Source organism: Agrilus planipennis, unplaced genomic scaffold (assembly GCF_000699045.2).
Source record: "Agrilus planipennis isolate EAB-ADULT unplaced genomic scaffold, Apla_2.0 scaffold83, whole genome shotgun sequence".
Taxonomy (NCBI): Eukaryota; Metazoa; Arthropoda; class Insecta; order Coleoptera; family Buprestidae; genus Agrilus; species Agrilus planipennis.
Genome location: NW_020438895.1, coordinates 419,275 through 434,599, shown reverse-complemented (window position 1 = coordinate 434,599; position 15,325 = coordinate 419,275). Strand labels below are relative to the sequence as shown.

The 15,325-nt window shown below is 36.5% G+C and overlaps 2 protein-coding genes across 2 annotated transcripts in view; one reads left to right on the top strand and one right to left on the bottom strand.

Annotated features, from left to right (window-relative positions):
- Window positions 1-15,325, bottom strand: part of LOC108734313 (mothers against decapentaplegic homolog 6) — an 80,877-nt gene that overhangs the window by 5,906 nt on the left and 59,646 nt on the right. The window contains exon 4 of the mRNA XM_018465807.1: window positions 800-1,018. Coding sequence (XP_018321309.1) covers window positions 800-1,018 — 219 coding nt within the window. The remainder of the gene's footprint in view (window positions 1-799; window positions 1,019-15,325) is intronic.
- LOC112904028 (protein SYM1-like) lies at window positions 3,402-4,216 on the top strand. Its single transcript, XM_025973102.1, has one exon. It carries the CDS (start codon window positions 3,678-3,680, stop codon window positions 4,143-4,145), a length of 468 nt encoding a protein of 155 aa, XP_025828887.1. The 5' UTR covers window positions 3,402-3,677; the 3' UTR covers window positions 4,146-4,216.

The window sequence follows — 15,325 nt, the reverse complement described above, 5'->3', positions numbered from 1 at the left end:
TGACAAAGTGAGACTTTAATAAAGGTGACGACAGTGTTATTACCTAATTCTACCACTATTAACGTTTAAAACTGCGAAAAAAATCTGCCGAAACGATATTTGATATTAGACAGTAAAAATTTGCATAATACACATATAAAAGGTTCATAATAAATTAAACAAATTTAAGAATTATACCTAAGCAGGCGCGATATTGATATATTTTGTGATTAAAGTAATTAAAAATTCATTAATGACTGAAATTTGAAACGCCATTCATTATATGAAATATTATACTTATAGACGAAATCGTATGAATTCATACAAGGTGTAACAGATATAAGTGCCGAGATTTGGAGGGTGTAAAGTAGATGTAATAAATTTTTTTAAGAAAATCACAAAAATTTACAATCCGAAGCCGGTCCTGTCCGTGAATTAGCAACATAAACAATTTAGTACAACACATAATATGTCAGAATGACTAAATAAATTAAATAAATACATTACAAGTAGCACTATGTAAATGTACGAACACAAAAGAAAGAAAAAGTGTAATGTGTAATGAAAAAATAAAATAAAAGTTATCGTTACATTACAATAACACCCCTCGTAATCATTAGCTAATTGAGTACAGCATTGCAAGCCGTATTTCTTTACCAGGGCCGGAATTGAATTTATCTGTACTTTCTCGAAAACGGTGAACTTTTGCACATACATTTACTTAATTTTCTTGTTTTATAGTGCTTTATTGCCTTCTGTAAACTCGGCACTTATTTCTGTTGCACCCTGTACAGATATAAAACGAAAAAACAGAACTTACCTAAACCTATCTTACACCTAGTTTTGGCGACGGACCCTGGCGGAGGACTAAAACTATGTTGGGAGAGGGCTAACGTTTCTAAACAAAGACCATCAGCGTACGGTACATCTCCCCAGAAAACGTTGACGTAGGGTAGTTCAACGGGAAATAACGGGCCCACCCTTTTCGCCAACTCCCAATACGCCAACTTGCACCATTCCCTTGGATTCCTAGACGAATCTGTAACAAGCAATAACACAGTCTTTTACAAATGTAAGAAAACGTATTCCGTTTGCAATTCAATAACGCATTACAGGGCTCACAAATTTCAGCATTTGACACTTGGTAAACCTAGAAAAGGGAAGAGAAGGAAGGGAGGGTGTTAAAAGTTATATAAGCTTTTAATCTCCTTATCCCACGATTGTCACTGCATAAAATTGTTTTATTAATATTAAAAGAAGAAATAGCTATACAAACATCATATACCTAAAATACTACAAATGGCGCGGTAAACGCCATCTGTAGTACGATGCTACATTTTAGGATTACGTTTGCTCCAACAAGTCCACTTGTGTGGATATCTACTTGCTGAAACGAATCCCGGCGTAGCTAACCTCAACGTGATAGGCACGTTACCATAATCGAATAAAATAATTCGAAATGGTCTGTATTCTGTCGAAACTGCCAGACGCGGATCGCGATTTCGATCTTTTTGGATCTCATCAGCGCGTCGCAGGTAGCTCCGAAAGAACACAGTGTGTATGTGTATGTTGTATGTTGTAATAAAAAAAAATGTGTCTTCCCCGCCTCAAATATCATCATTGAACCCTCAGAAATAACCAGAAATCGATGACAAAATTTTTGGAGCGATTTTGATCCGGAGCCCCAAATTCTGGACAATTACCGAAAGTAGACTCCCTATTTTGCAGAAACGGTTTCCAGTTCCGATATTTGCTAACGGGATTACCCAAAAAATTGCCATTTCGAAATATTGTAAGCAGATGCCTGTCAGTTTCAGGCAACAGAATGATCGTCTCAAAATCGAAAGTGTTATTATTGAAATTGTGTGCAAGTACAACGCATGTTCGTGCCTACACGTGTTCGTCTAAGTATTATAATATATGCGAACGAATGTGACGACACTCTGTACGGTTCGTGTGTGACATGTTGCGTTATTCGCTTGTGGGTCGGCGTTGCGCGGTTTGGTTTTACGACAGGTGCGTGTCGTGTCATTGACAGGTGCAAGGCGCGAAGAGCAGATCGGCTCGTGACGTCACGTATATGGCGCCTGGCGTCCATATGCTGGCGCCGCGTTCAACCGAATGCCGCTTGCTGATCGATAGGCACAGGCACAAACTACACACACACAAGCCTCATACACAATACACACCTGTTCCAGACCGTTTGCTCTCTTACGCCACGCCATACCATGTCAAGCGATTTTATTTTCTCATTGTAGTGGTTGTTGTCAATTTCACTTGTTATCGCACTGTAACCATCCTCTTTTTTTTGTTGTCTCTTATTCGTACGTTCAATTCACTCGTGATGCGTTCTTACTCTTGTATTATTATCGCAAAAATGAGCAGCTTTTAATCAATCAGGTATACCACCAACATATTTTCTCGTACGTCTGTATATTTGCAATTAAAATAACTATGGGCCGAAGGGATTATCTTCATAATTCCCAACATGTTAAATTAAAAATGTGAAAAAAGGGATCGATCTAGCTAGGGCTCATTTCTGGGAAAACTCCTCTCTTTGTGTTTTACGCGCAAGCAACAAACGTGACTTGCCCAAAAATATGATTACCAATTTTGCAATAGACACAGATACCTTCTCAAAACAGTGCAATGGCTAAAGGGTAGATTTACCATGTTAGAGTTCAGTGTGTTCAAATCCTGCGCTGTGGTCATATCTTCTTAGTTTTTCTTGTATTACGTACAGAACAAAAATTTCGAGTTACAAACTATGAACATCGTGATCAAAACAAGATAGTCAGTCTTAAAATTGATTGAACACGCACCTCTACCCTTTTCTATCTTGAGCTAATATTCGCATCCAGGACATCTCACATCCTTAACTATTTGTCCAGCTTCTGCTTCCAATATGTCTCTAACTAGCCTTTCATGATTGAGACGGTGCTGTACCAAGCTATCTCACCCTTTTGTTATTGACTTCCATAGACTCCTCTGTTCTCCTACCCTTTCTAATACCCCCTCATTTATAACCTTCTCCATCCACGGTATCCTCATCATTCGCTTTTGACGTTACATTTTGAACGCTTCTAGCCTTTTCTTTTCCGCCGCACTCGTACGGTGTCGTGCTCCAAACATACACCACTAACAATCTTTCGAATTTCCGAATTAATCATTCGCGAGCTTAGAAGTGACTTTTTCTTGTTAAAGGGGATTCAACTCTGCGCTATCATTTGTTTTATATCTCTATTGCTTCTTCCATCCTGAATTATCTGACTTCCTACTTACGGAAAATCAGCGACAAAATTTTTTTAACAATATTCTGTGAAACTATATAAAAATCAGCACTTATACTTTAAAAAAAAAACAATTTATGCTTTTACGTAGCTTTAGCACCTAATATCTGCAAATTGGCCCTCGGTAAAAAACCTACTAACACTACTCCATCCCACCCATTTTCTTATTCAGAAAGTAAGTAATGCTTGGCGGTTTTGGAATCTCTACGATACTGACATGTCATTATTCTTATCGTAGATGGCATTTTATCATTTGTTCTGTCAAATTTCATAACATTCATCTTAATGTTTTATTATTAAGTTTTTTTTTTAAAGTATCCTTCCATAATATCCAAAATTACAAGTAAACTTGCCAACCTATGGAAATTGGCATTCAGCCCCAAATATTTAGCGTACACCAATGTGGTGATGTCAACGAGTCTCTCAGCAGTGAGTGACATAGCAGAACAGAACATTGAAATTTGGGAAGGCAAGATAGAAAAATGGGACAGCAGAAGGACAGTGAACATTGCAATCACGGGGCTGGTAACGTCCATTATAAGTCATAATTGGTACCAGTTTATTGACCACATGATACCTGGCAAAACGATGCGCGATGTCATAGCAAAGGTGGCGTGCGACCAAACGATCGGTGCACCTATAAATATTACATCCTTTATCGTTTGCGTAGACTTGCTGGATGGTAAAACGTTTAACAAAATATTGGAGACGTTCCCAGACAAAGCTGTACAACTGTTTATCGCCGATTGTGCCGTTTGGCCCGTTGCGCAAACTATTAACTTCTACTTTGTACCTTCCAACTACAGATTGATCTACTCTACCGTTATCTCCATGTTTTTCGACGCCTACTGTTCACGAATCAACTATTCCAATTAATTAAGCCGGTGACGTTTTTATTAGAAGTGTACAATAAATAGGAAAAATATACGTATGAATAAAACAATGAATTAGTCAGTACAGCATATAAGGTGGGATGTGCATATGTATGTATATTATAAGGTAACTGCTGGTTGTACATAGACGTAAAAGTAAAATGAGTAAAATAAGCAATATTAACACTGTGTCACCAATAAGAACGGATGAATTCCTTACAATATGAATAAGATATTAAAAATTACTTCAATAGCAGCAAATATCCACTAGAGGGCGATACAATGCCTCTATTTGGATATTGCATAAATTTGCAGTTTACGAGCTTCTTTAGTTTAGGTCGGTCAGAAACCAAGCGGCACGGCCTAGAGCAGGGAAGGCGAACCTTTACGTATCGGCGTGCCATTTTTATAAAGAAAAGTTTAATCATGTTATAGACGTGCCATCAAATAACTTTGTCTCTGTGATTAATGCGAATATAATAATAATAAATAATATCAGCTCAAAATTCTTTATTTACTACAAAAAAATAGAAACATTTTGCAGTGTCAAAATTATGCTTGTAATTAAAATTAGAGTAAAATTAGTGTGACTTCTGTTGTTGCAGATTAGATGACAAATAACTTATGTTAGGGTTGGAAGATGTCACTTTTAGCAGAATGCATGCTGAACTGAAGTCATTCGTCAAACGGTTTCTGAAAATTCCTTTATTAAAAAATCAATCACAGAAACAAATTCTTCAGTAGCTTGGTCTTCGTCTAGTTTCTCATGTACCTCTAAATTGTTGTTATATTTTTTCAAATTGGGAAAATACTTGTAGTTGCTTATGATGATATCGTTCCTGAAAACTGGCAGTGTAGCCACAAAAGCGCGAATGACACCTATCATGACGATAATTGTTTTATTTATGCCTTATACGTTTAAATTATTTGACGTGACGTGCCCAAAACATTGTGTTGCGTGCCATTGGTTCGCCATCCCTGGCCTAGAGGTTCAGGCCTTTGTTTAGCTTTCGCGAGGAATTCTGAGTCTGTCTGCCTTGGTCTAATTTTTTTTGTGGTTTCCTTGGATCATTTAGGCAAATGCTGGGGCAGTAATATTTCACAGATAAATAATCTTCTACTGCCTTCATTTCGTCCGTCTCATCTCTCTCACACGAATCACCACACACTCATTCCCACGATTCCTGAAAGGAAGCTGAAGGGGGCCTTCCGCCTTACCTTCCAGCGTAGTCCGGAGGGACTGCCCGCCCATCAGCTGCAGTGGCTGGTGGTAATGAAACATCCAAAAGTTTTTTTTATCGTTTAATGGCATTCGGGAGTCAGCCTGCTCTGGTCCAAGTTTCTCGGATCACTTAGTCACCTATTGGGGCAATAATATGCCACAGTATGGATCTTCGTCAATTTATGTACGAAAGGGGACACTTTACTTTTGAGGCCTGGCAATTATTAAGTATTGCTCGCACATTCGGAAAATTACAACGACTCTGGGCGATATTACAATAACAAACTGGTCGCGATATTTCGCAATAAGTTTCACTCGTACGGTAGTGCGGATCCTGTTAGCAAAATGCAACTTAATTTACATACCTGTCCATTAGATAAGCAACATGAAGATTTAATTGGTTTATTCAGTTAATAGTCACTTAAGCGATGTAATTTATAACCTGCGCGCCGGAGTGTCATCCACAGCACATCTTCTCCTTAAATGCATGTAGTTACGTATGTATTAACTGCAAGAAATCTTCCGCGTCGTTTATTAAATTATTTGTCAAATTATTAGTAGATGTAGAAGTCGTATTAAAATAATCAAAGTAAAATTTGTTACTTTATTTGATACCACGGCTTCGTCCACGTTTATGTCCTAAATACGTGTCAAATATCATCGACGACTACATAAAACGAATTTTTCTATTCCTTGGAAACGGTACTGTTTTTCTGGATAAAAGGTACCCTAGGTCCTTTTCTGTACCCTTGACAATGTCTCTAGAAAATTTCATGATAGGTTTTACCAGCGGCTTAGTTTGCGTTGATGTCTGTTTTAAATATGTGTCAAAAATCATCGACGACCATTTAAAACATTTTTTTTTATCCCCCGGGTAGAGTATTTTGTTTCAGGATAAGGTACCCGATGTCCTTTGTTGTGCTCTTGGCACTGTCTGTACAAAATTTCATGATGATCGGTTCAGTAGTTAAGGAGTGAAATGGTAATAAGCAAAAAATTCGTCACATTACATTCCTCCAAGTTCTCTTTTTTTAATTAGCTAAAATCCTGTTTAATACACGTTAAATGTTAACGAATAATAATTTCCATGCTATTATAAATTTGCATCAATTTTCCTTCTCTATGAAAGATCAGCAAGAGGAATGAAATTTCTTCAGTTGGGCCAGCTTTACTAATAAAAGCCTGGTACATTTATGTTAAAAAATGGTACAATATAACGTTTTATTTGGAAAAGGAGGTAACATTTTGTATATCTTCGTATAAATGTGTACACGTATTAATTTTCATTTGAAACGAAACCTTTTGAAAGTCAAGGACATTTCCGAAATATACAAGTGAGTCATCTGAAATTATAAAATTTATTATACAATGTTTTTAGGTATGATCGCATAGGTAGGCACAACACATAAACGTTTAAGTGAAATAGTACGAGTATATATGGTGACTACAGTTGACAGTATAGTATACACCACACGTGTCTCTTTCTAAATATAAACTGTGCAAAAATTATTATTTATTGGCTTACCAACTAAAGTAGATAAAACCCGCCAACTCATTAAATTTACAAAAAAGTTTTATTTTTGTAAAATTACTTAGAAATATCTTCAAAGATAATTAATGACATAATTCAAAATTATCATTGCAAACATGTAGATAACACTATGTACGATTTGCGCGGATGGTACAATTGTCGATGCGAATATTAGCACTTGTTTTTTCATCATAGCGTTCTTCTGTACCATAATCTACTTAATAATTATGTCGGCGAGTATGTAGCCACTGGCCACTATTATGTCCTATAACAATACCGTGGAAATTGAAAAATTCATGATCGAAAGAAGTTGTAATTTAATGAGAATTTATCGAATTTCTGGCGAATTTAAATCGACACCTAAGCTACTACAATAAACCGAAGAGGTAAATCTAGTAAGGGTGAAAAATAGATTTAATTTAAACAGAACCTAGACGGTGTGATACAATTTTAAAGCTTACGATTAATGACAAAAAAATTGCGCAAAAACATCATTATAATACCAAATTAAACCGAATCATGTGTCAAGACGACAAGATAAAACTAATTTTATCTATCCTTAGGGAACAGTACTTTTTTTCTTGAAAAGATGTACCTACGTCCTCTTTTGTACAACTGACAATGTGTGTTTTAAATTTAATGGCGCGGCTTCGCTTGCGTCGATGTCCTAAATACGTGCCAAGGCTCATCAACGATCACATAAAACTGGAGGTACTAGGAGGTACCCTACGTCTTTTTTTGCACCCCTGATAATGTGTATACAAAATTTCATGATAACTTTTACATGCGGTATCACTCGCGGCATGGCCTAGAGGTCTAGACCATTGTTTAGCATTCGGGAGGCCGCCGGTTCGATCTGCTGTGGTCTCATCTTTCTCACCCGAGCCACCACCCACCCATTCCCACGATTCCTGAAAGGAGGCTGAAGAGGGCCTTCCGCCCTACCTTCCGGTTTAATCCGGAGGGACTGCCCGCCCACCAGCATTAGTGGCTGGTGGGAATGAAACACACAAAAGTTAGATCATTGCTTTAGCTTTCGGGAGGAATTCTGAGTCTGTCTGTTTTGGTCCAAGTTTTTCTCTGATTTCCTTGGATCATTTAGGCAAATGCTGGGGCAGTAATATTCCACAGATAAATAATCTTCCACTGCCTTCTGTCTTCATTTCGTCCGTCCCATCTTTCTCACCCGAACCACCACCCACCCATTCCCACGATTCCTGAAACGAGGCTGAAGAGGGCCTTCCGCCCTGCCCGCCCAACAGCTGTAGTGACTGGTATGAATGAAACACCCAAAAGTTTAAAGTTTTTTTTATCACTCCCGTTGATGTCTTAAATCTAATTTTTCTATCCCTCGAGAACAGTATTGTTTTCTGGATGCAAGCTACTCTATGTCCTTTTATGTACCCCTGACAACATATGTACAAAATTTCATGATGAGGATCAGTAGTTAAACCGTGAAATGGTAGCTAATTATAGGATTACGTTTGGTGGAAGAAATCTTACGGTAGACCCCACAGTTGAACTACCCTTAACGAGGTCAGTAGAACGAATTTTCCATATTGACATAATTAATTGTAACATTTTTCTGTTAAAATAAAACGAAAACTATATGCTATTACACATATACCAACCGTTATGTTTGTTATAAATAGAAGAGCAGATTACATATGTATATGTATCGTATTTTTAATTACTTATACACCCATACATATGTATACATAGGGTAGGCGTCTACCATGATAGAAAATTTACGTATCTGGATATTATTATTACTATTGTTGTTATTGCTTTCAACACTATAGCGGCATTTACGTCATTTAGTTACAATGCTGGCGATTGCCATATTAATAGTAAACACTACTATTAAACAGAAGTGTTTAGGAAGAAGATAGCTTTTTTATAAATTCTATTTGTGCAAACAGTGGTGTCACTTTTGGTGCCAACGATTTGCTAATCAATGATTAACCGTCGCATACTAAACATTATTTATAAACAACAACAAATTCGAGAAAAACGTAATGAAAAATCGCACTTTTTTGCTTTATATATATATAATAATTTATTTACGAAATTCTGCCGATATGAACTAGTATGAAGAACATTATTATATAAATGAGTATAAACCCTTCAGGGGGCGGATAGTACTAATTTTAACTTCATACCGTAATTTACAATATCCGGATAATCAATCTTCCAACACTGAAAACACTACTAAATTCTATTCTACAATCTCATGACTGACTGTTGACATTCCAACATGCCAAAAATGATGTCAGATGTGAATACAGTACATTTACTGAAATTTTTAAAATGTATAAACATTAATTCATCTATGTTCATTTCGTTAATTTCATATATTATCACTCCCTAATCACCATTTATCTATTCTCACGATTCCTAAAATGCGACTAAAAAGGCATTCGCCCAATGAAGGGATGAAGAGACTAACCGCCCACCAGCATTAGTTACCAAAGGGAATGAAGCGTGCAATAGTTTTTTACGAGTATTTTATTGAAAAAACATTCTTCCTAACACTTCAGATTATCGAAGATCGATAATCCGATTTTGAGTACATCTTTGCATAATTGGATCGTTCGCATTATAGGGAAAACGAATTTTGTGAACATTTTACAAGACAAGAAAATGTCCCAGTTTGTATCGGCCTATACAGCTGGGTTGTTTGCATTGAAGGGTATGGATTACTCGGTCTACTACCGGACCTTCTACAAGATCATGAATATGTCCAAGTTTGTTCATCGATTGTTCAATTAGGTAGTTCGGATTATAAGGGGATGGATTATCCAAATATTGTACAAGACTGAGACAATATTCCCGAGTTTGTCTGTCAACCTACACAATTGGGTTGTTCGGATTGTGGTGATATGGATAAGACCAAGAATATGCCCAGGTTTCTTCGTCGACCTCCTCAATTGGGCTATTGGGATTACAAGGGGATGGATTATTTGAACATAGCACAAGGCGTTCGTCCACATACACAATTACATTGTTCGGATTATAGAGGAATGGATTATCCGAATAATATATCAAGAATATGCCCGAGTTTGTTCGTCGAACCACAATCGGATTGTTCTAATTATAGGGAGCAGGTATGGATTATCTGGGCACTACATAAGACCTACAATATGCCAGAATTGTTCAGATTATGGGGATAGGTATAGATTATCCGGATATTCCACAAGACCAAGAGTTACCCTATTTTGTTCGTTGACCTACACAATTGGGCTGTTAGAAATATAAGGGACGGATTATCCGGATTTTCACACGACCAAGAACAAGCCCGAGAGCTTGTTCATCGATCTACACAGTTGGACTGTTCATTGTTGGGATTGTAGATGTATGGATTATCTGTATGTTTCACAAGATCGAGAGTATACCCGATTTTCTTCGTCGATCAATGGGTTAAAAAGCAAAACCTCCGAAGGATGGCGGAAGGACGAGAGCGAGTTCCTTCCTAGTTTCCGGAGGGACACGCCACTGTTCGTATTATTGTTGTATATTGTTGCAAAGTATACGCTCACACCCAAACACACACATACACACACAACTCACACACATGCATAAGTACATGCATACGATTAACTCGTGCCGTCGTCGGCGCACGGCCGATTGCTAAAAATAAACGTTACGAGCCCGAGCTGGCGCCGCTGTATTACGTCACAAACGTGTTCGAAAATCGAGTTGCAATATTAACAGCAAAATAAGCGCGAGTATGGTGCGACTTATAATAGAAGATCTAATCATTTTATCAAATTGTATTTTTATAATCGCCACGATTAACTCATATCTTTTTTTGTAATACCTTCCAGAAAAAAAAATTATACTTAATTTAGTCCTGTTAACAATTTTAAAACTACAGTATCTACAATAGGACAACGGGGAAAACTTTTTTGTGGTTTTTTGAATTAATTTCACTAATATCCACTCACCATATTGCGTATGTTTGTGCTTCTTAACGTGTCTCCTACTATCTTCAATTACTTTTTTCCTTAATTTTACTTTTGTCATTATTGACTCGGATCCTGTATCTTACCGACCCAATCAGTTATGTTATTATAAAAATTGAAAAGGCGGAGCTTACTAGCGACATCATCGTTTACGTATTTTTGTAGATGTAGACGTTCTGATAAAAAAATATTCTAGCGCCTACTAATCGTTTGCAGGAAAATCTAATTACTTTAACGATTAGGAAATGGGTAACGTTTAAATATTTTTTAATTAAGAAAATGAACATTATGTTAGGTAACGTTTATGACTAGACAATTTTTAATGTCCTAGTGGTCACAGCAAAATTGACACTACATTTATTCCAGAGTTATGTATGGGGAATCGCTATGATATCCCCCATCCTTAACCTAACGTATTAATTGTCCAGAATATCCTAGTAACGGCTACCTCAAATGGATTAATTAATACGTACAATAATATATGTAGATAGACATTAATTACTGGACAAAACTAACTAATAATTTTTTTTTTATTAAAGATAGTGTTGCGCTCACTATAAATTCATTTACAGTAAACGGTGATTAGGATTTCCAAACAAACGCAAGCCCATTCAGCCAAGAAGAGGTTGCTAAGATTGAAAGTGCAAAACATGTCGATGTTAAATTGATTTAAAAACTGCCCCCTTTTCCTACTACTATTACCGCTCTTGACAATTACAATCCAGGTTAATTTCGAAATTAATTAGTCTAGACGGTCTACAGAGGTCTAGACTCGAACTGCGATGGTGGCGATAGAACGATTATATATTACGTTCAAACAGTACTTCAAGGAGACGGTAATTTTAGATGTGGTACATTTATTTGTATGAAACGTAAATTTAAGTTGCAACTTCTTATTATGTTTACAGCAATTTTAGACGATCGCGCATTGTAACAAATGTAAATAATATAATATGAGTTAGGATATTCCAGATGGTCATTTGGTGGTTGTTTCGCAATCCAATTCTGTAGAAATTTCGAACATTATGGGAAATCTAATTATTTTTTAGAACCCTTTTGCGAAAATATATGAAAATACTCAGAATCTAGATCTACCTCTTAAACATAATGGTTCTCAAACATTTTACAACGTTCTCTATTCTTCCGTTTCAGTTAACTCTAGAACTCTTTTACTTGAGGACAATCTTCAACATTCGAAAATATTTTAAGGACAAGGACAACGCTAGAAACACTCAACTTTTTAAAAGTCAATACAGGCCAAAATTACTAGATGCACTAGATAATTCGCATGGTATTTTGGGATTTGGGTGGATATAGTCGAGGTGTTGTTACGGTTTAGTTTTTTGTGTATTTGTTCCTGCCAAACTACGATACCTACTATGTTACACATTGTACATGTGGGATATCTGTAACATTCTAATTATGTGCGTAGTAAACGATGAAAATCAAAGCAAAGTGCACTGTCGGTAGGCAGTAAATTGTGGCTCAGTGTGACGGCCACTGGCGCCAGTGTTGTGACTCGCCAATTGCAATGATCTAAGGACTAAAATTAACCAACACGTTTTCATACACATTGGACGGACCTTTCTATATTCCTCAATCACCTCACTACATGGGCATCACATTAAGGAAAAATTAGAACGGCGAACTTAATCTCAAAATTATAATCCAAGACATATTAAGAGGGCCTTCTCATTGACAATAAAGGATCTCGGATCTAACGAATTGCTTTTTAGAGTTCCGTACCTCAAAAGGAATAATAGACCTGAAAATTTCACTCAAACTCTCGCCCAGTGACTTCAAAATGTTGGAGAACTGGATCGAAGCAGTGAATCTAGCGACACAAGCTCAGTGAGTCAGAATTTCAACAATACACACGACAAAAAAGAATCAAACCAAAATTTAGTTAATTGAACGTTGACGTCCCACTTGTTACATTCAATTAATTATCAATTACACATCGCACAGAACATTGTTTTTCGATCGATTTAGTATCACTTAGGTAATGAGATATGATTAGAGTAATGTGTGTTATTAAAAATCAATGAGTTATATCGCTTTGAAGACCCTCGCGTATATGTACTTCCGTCGTTATATTACTTTCACTGGAGGCGATTTCTTGGAGATTTTTTCAATCATCAACATCATAATGTCGTCAGTCCTAAGACTTGTTGGACACGCACCTTCACTGTTTTCTATTCTAAGCTAATCTTCGCATTTCCCTAAAACTAGAACATCCCACATCCTTAACTTTTTGCGAACACTAATCTAAGCTAGGTCTACTTCTACTTCTTTTGACACTTGTTTCTGCTTTTAATAGACTCTGACTAGACCTTCATGCCTGAGAAGGTGTCCTACCAACCTTTCTCGCCTATTTCTTATTGACTTCCTTAGATCCTCTGTTCTATTCTTTCTAATACCTCTATATCTAACCTTTTCCATCCATGGTATCCTTATTATTCGCCGATAACACCACATTTCGAAAGCTTCTAACCTTTTCTTATTCGCCTGGCCCACCGTCCATGTTTCGTACCCGTACAGCAAAGCGCTCCAAACATATACATATCTTTAACAATCTTTTTGGAATTTCTAAATTAATCGTTCGTAAGCATAGGAGTTGCTTCTTTTTATTGAAGGCGACTCGACCCTGCGCTATCCTCTGATTTATATCCCTACTACTCCTTCCGTCCTGACTTATATGAATTCCTAGATACCGAAAATCAGCCACTTCTTCTAATTTTTCGTTTCCTATTTTTATATTCCCTCTTTTCTTACTTTTTCTTCCCTTGCATCCCAGTATTTTTTTTTTTACTTTTATTTATTTTCATACAATACTCTTTTGTCAATACGGTCTCGAATTTATTCAAAACTATCTCTAACTCCTCCTTGCTAGGTGCTGATACTGCTGCTATATCATCTGAAAATCTAAAGCATACTAATCTTTTGCCCCTGTATATCTATCCCTACACTTGTATTGTCTAATGATGTTGATAGCGTCTTCCATTCCATCTATGAAAATTGGTGGTAAATATAAACTTCTATGGAAAACATCACCACCTAGAATTTTCAATAGTAAGATGGTGTGTTACTTGCTAACGCCTTAACAACAACAGAAATACAAACATACATATAAATTGCATCGCTGTCTAGTTACTGACAATAACAAACGTTTGATGTACAATGGTCGTTTATGTCATGAATTTACATTAGCGGCTGTGAACACACCTACAAAAAGCGCATTAAAATTTATTTTTTCTACGACTTTCTGAATGCTTATTATGCAGCAAATTTAAATAATTTAAATAGTTGTAATTCTACATCGACGTAAAAATTTGAACATGCGCGTACGTATGTACATATATTCCAAGAAGTGCTAAGAGAAACTCAATGCACAATAAAACTTTAATTGACAGCGGTAAGCAAGGATAATTTATACCTTTATTTATCATGGAACTCTTATCACAAATGGAAGCCATGATTTCTACATGCATATTTACATATACAACACACACGTAATGCTTAAAAATTCTTCTACTTTTCTTATTATTAAAACGCGATCTTTTGTTAAGTACAGACCATTTATCCTTTTAACGATATAATCAATTCATAATGCAATCTAATGCATGAAAGAGGGAATTGTAATTTATAAAGAACATGCGTGTAATGTGTCTTGTAAAGTGCAAAACTAATATGTACAAATGAAAAGTGGAATTCCGTAAAACATGCAAGAGCAATTAGAAGCAGCTAAACACCCCAAAATTCATCTTTACAAATCAATTACAATTATATCGTCAAATAGATAACTTACAATACACATTAAGTTTTATTCTCTGTTCAATTGATAAAAATCCAAGTGTATGAAGATTGTGTCTAGTATACCTATATTTTGCAATAGTTGCAGTTTATTTAGATATCCCTAGACAAAAATTTCCAGTCTCTCAAGAGTCTGCCAGCGTCTCTTACAGTGTTTCACAGTCTCTCAGTTATTGCCTACGTATTTTTATGGATGTCTCACAGTCTCTGTATTAGAGACTCGAACGATAAAATTGTTAATTCAGAGATTCGAGTCTCTCTCACAGAGAGACTGAATGAATAAAACTGAAAAATTGAGAGACTCGTGTCTCTCGTAGAAAGACCGGGATCTCTGAAATATGTTGAATTTAGAAAATTTTAACCAAGCCTATCGAGACACCACTTATTGAGAGATTCGAGCCTCTCGTTCAGAGACTGGATACAAAATGAGGATCTCTCTATGAGCGACTCGAGTCTCTCGTTCAGAGACGCTAAATGAGGATCTCTGTATGAGCGACTCGAGTCTCTCGTTCAGAGACGCTAAACAGTTTTTTTAACAGTCTCTCGACAGTCTCTCTCAGCGACACCAAAGAGACTCGAGTCTCGCTTTCAGAGACTCTGAGAGACTGAACATTTTTATCTTGGGGATTTCTTATCGAAGTTTAAGAAAATAG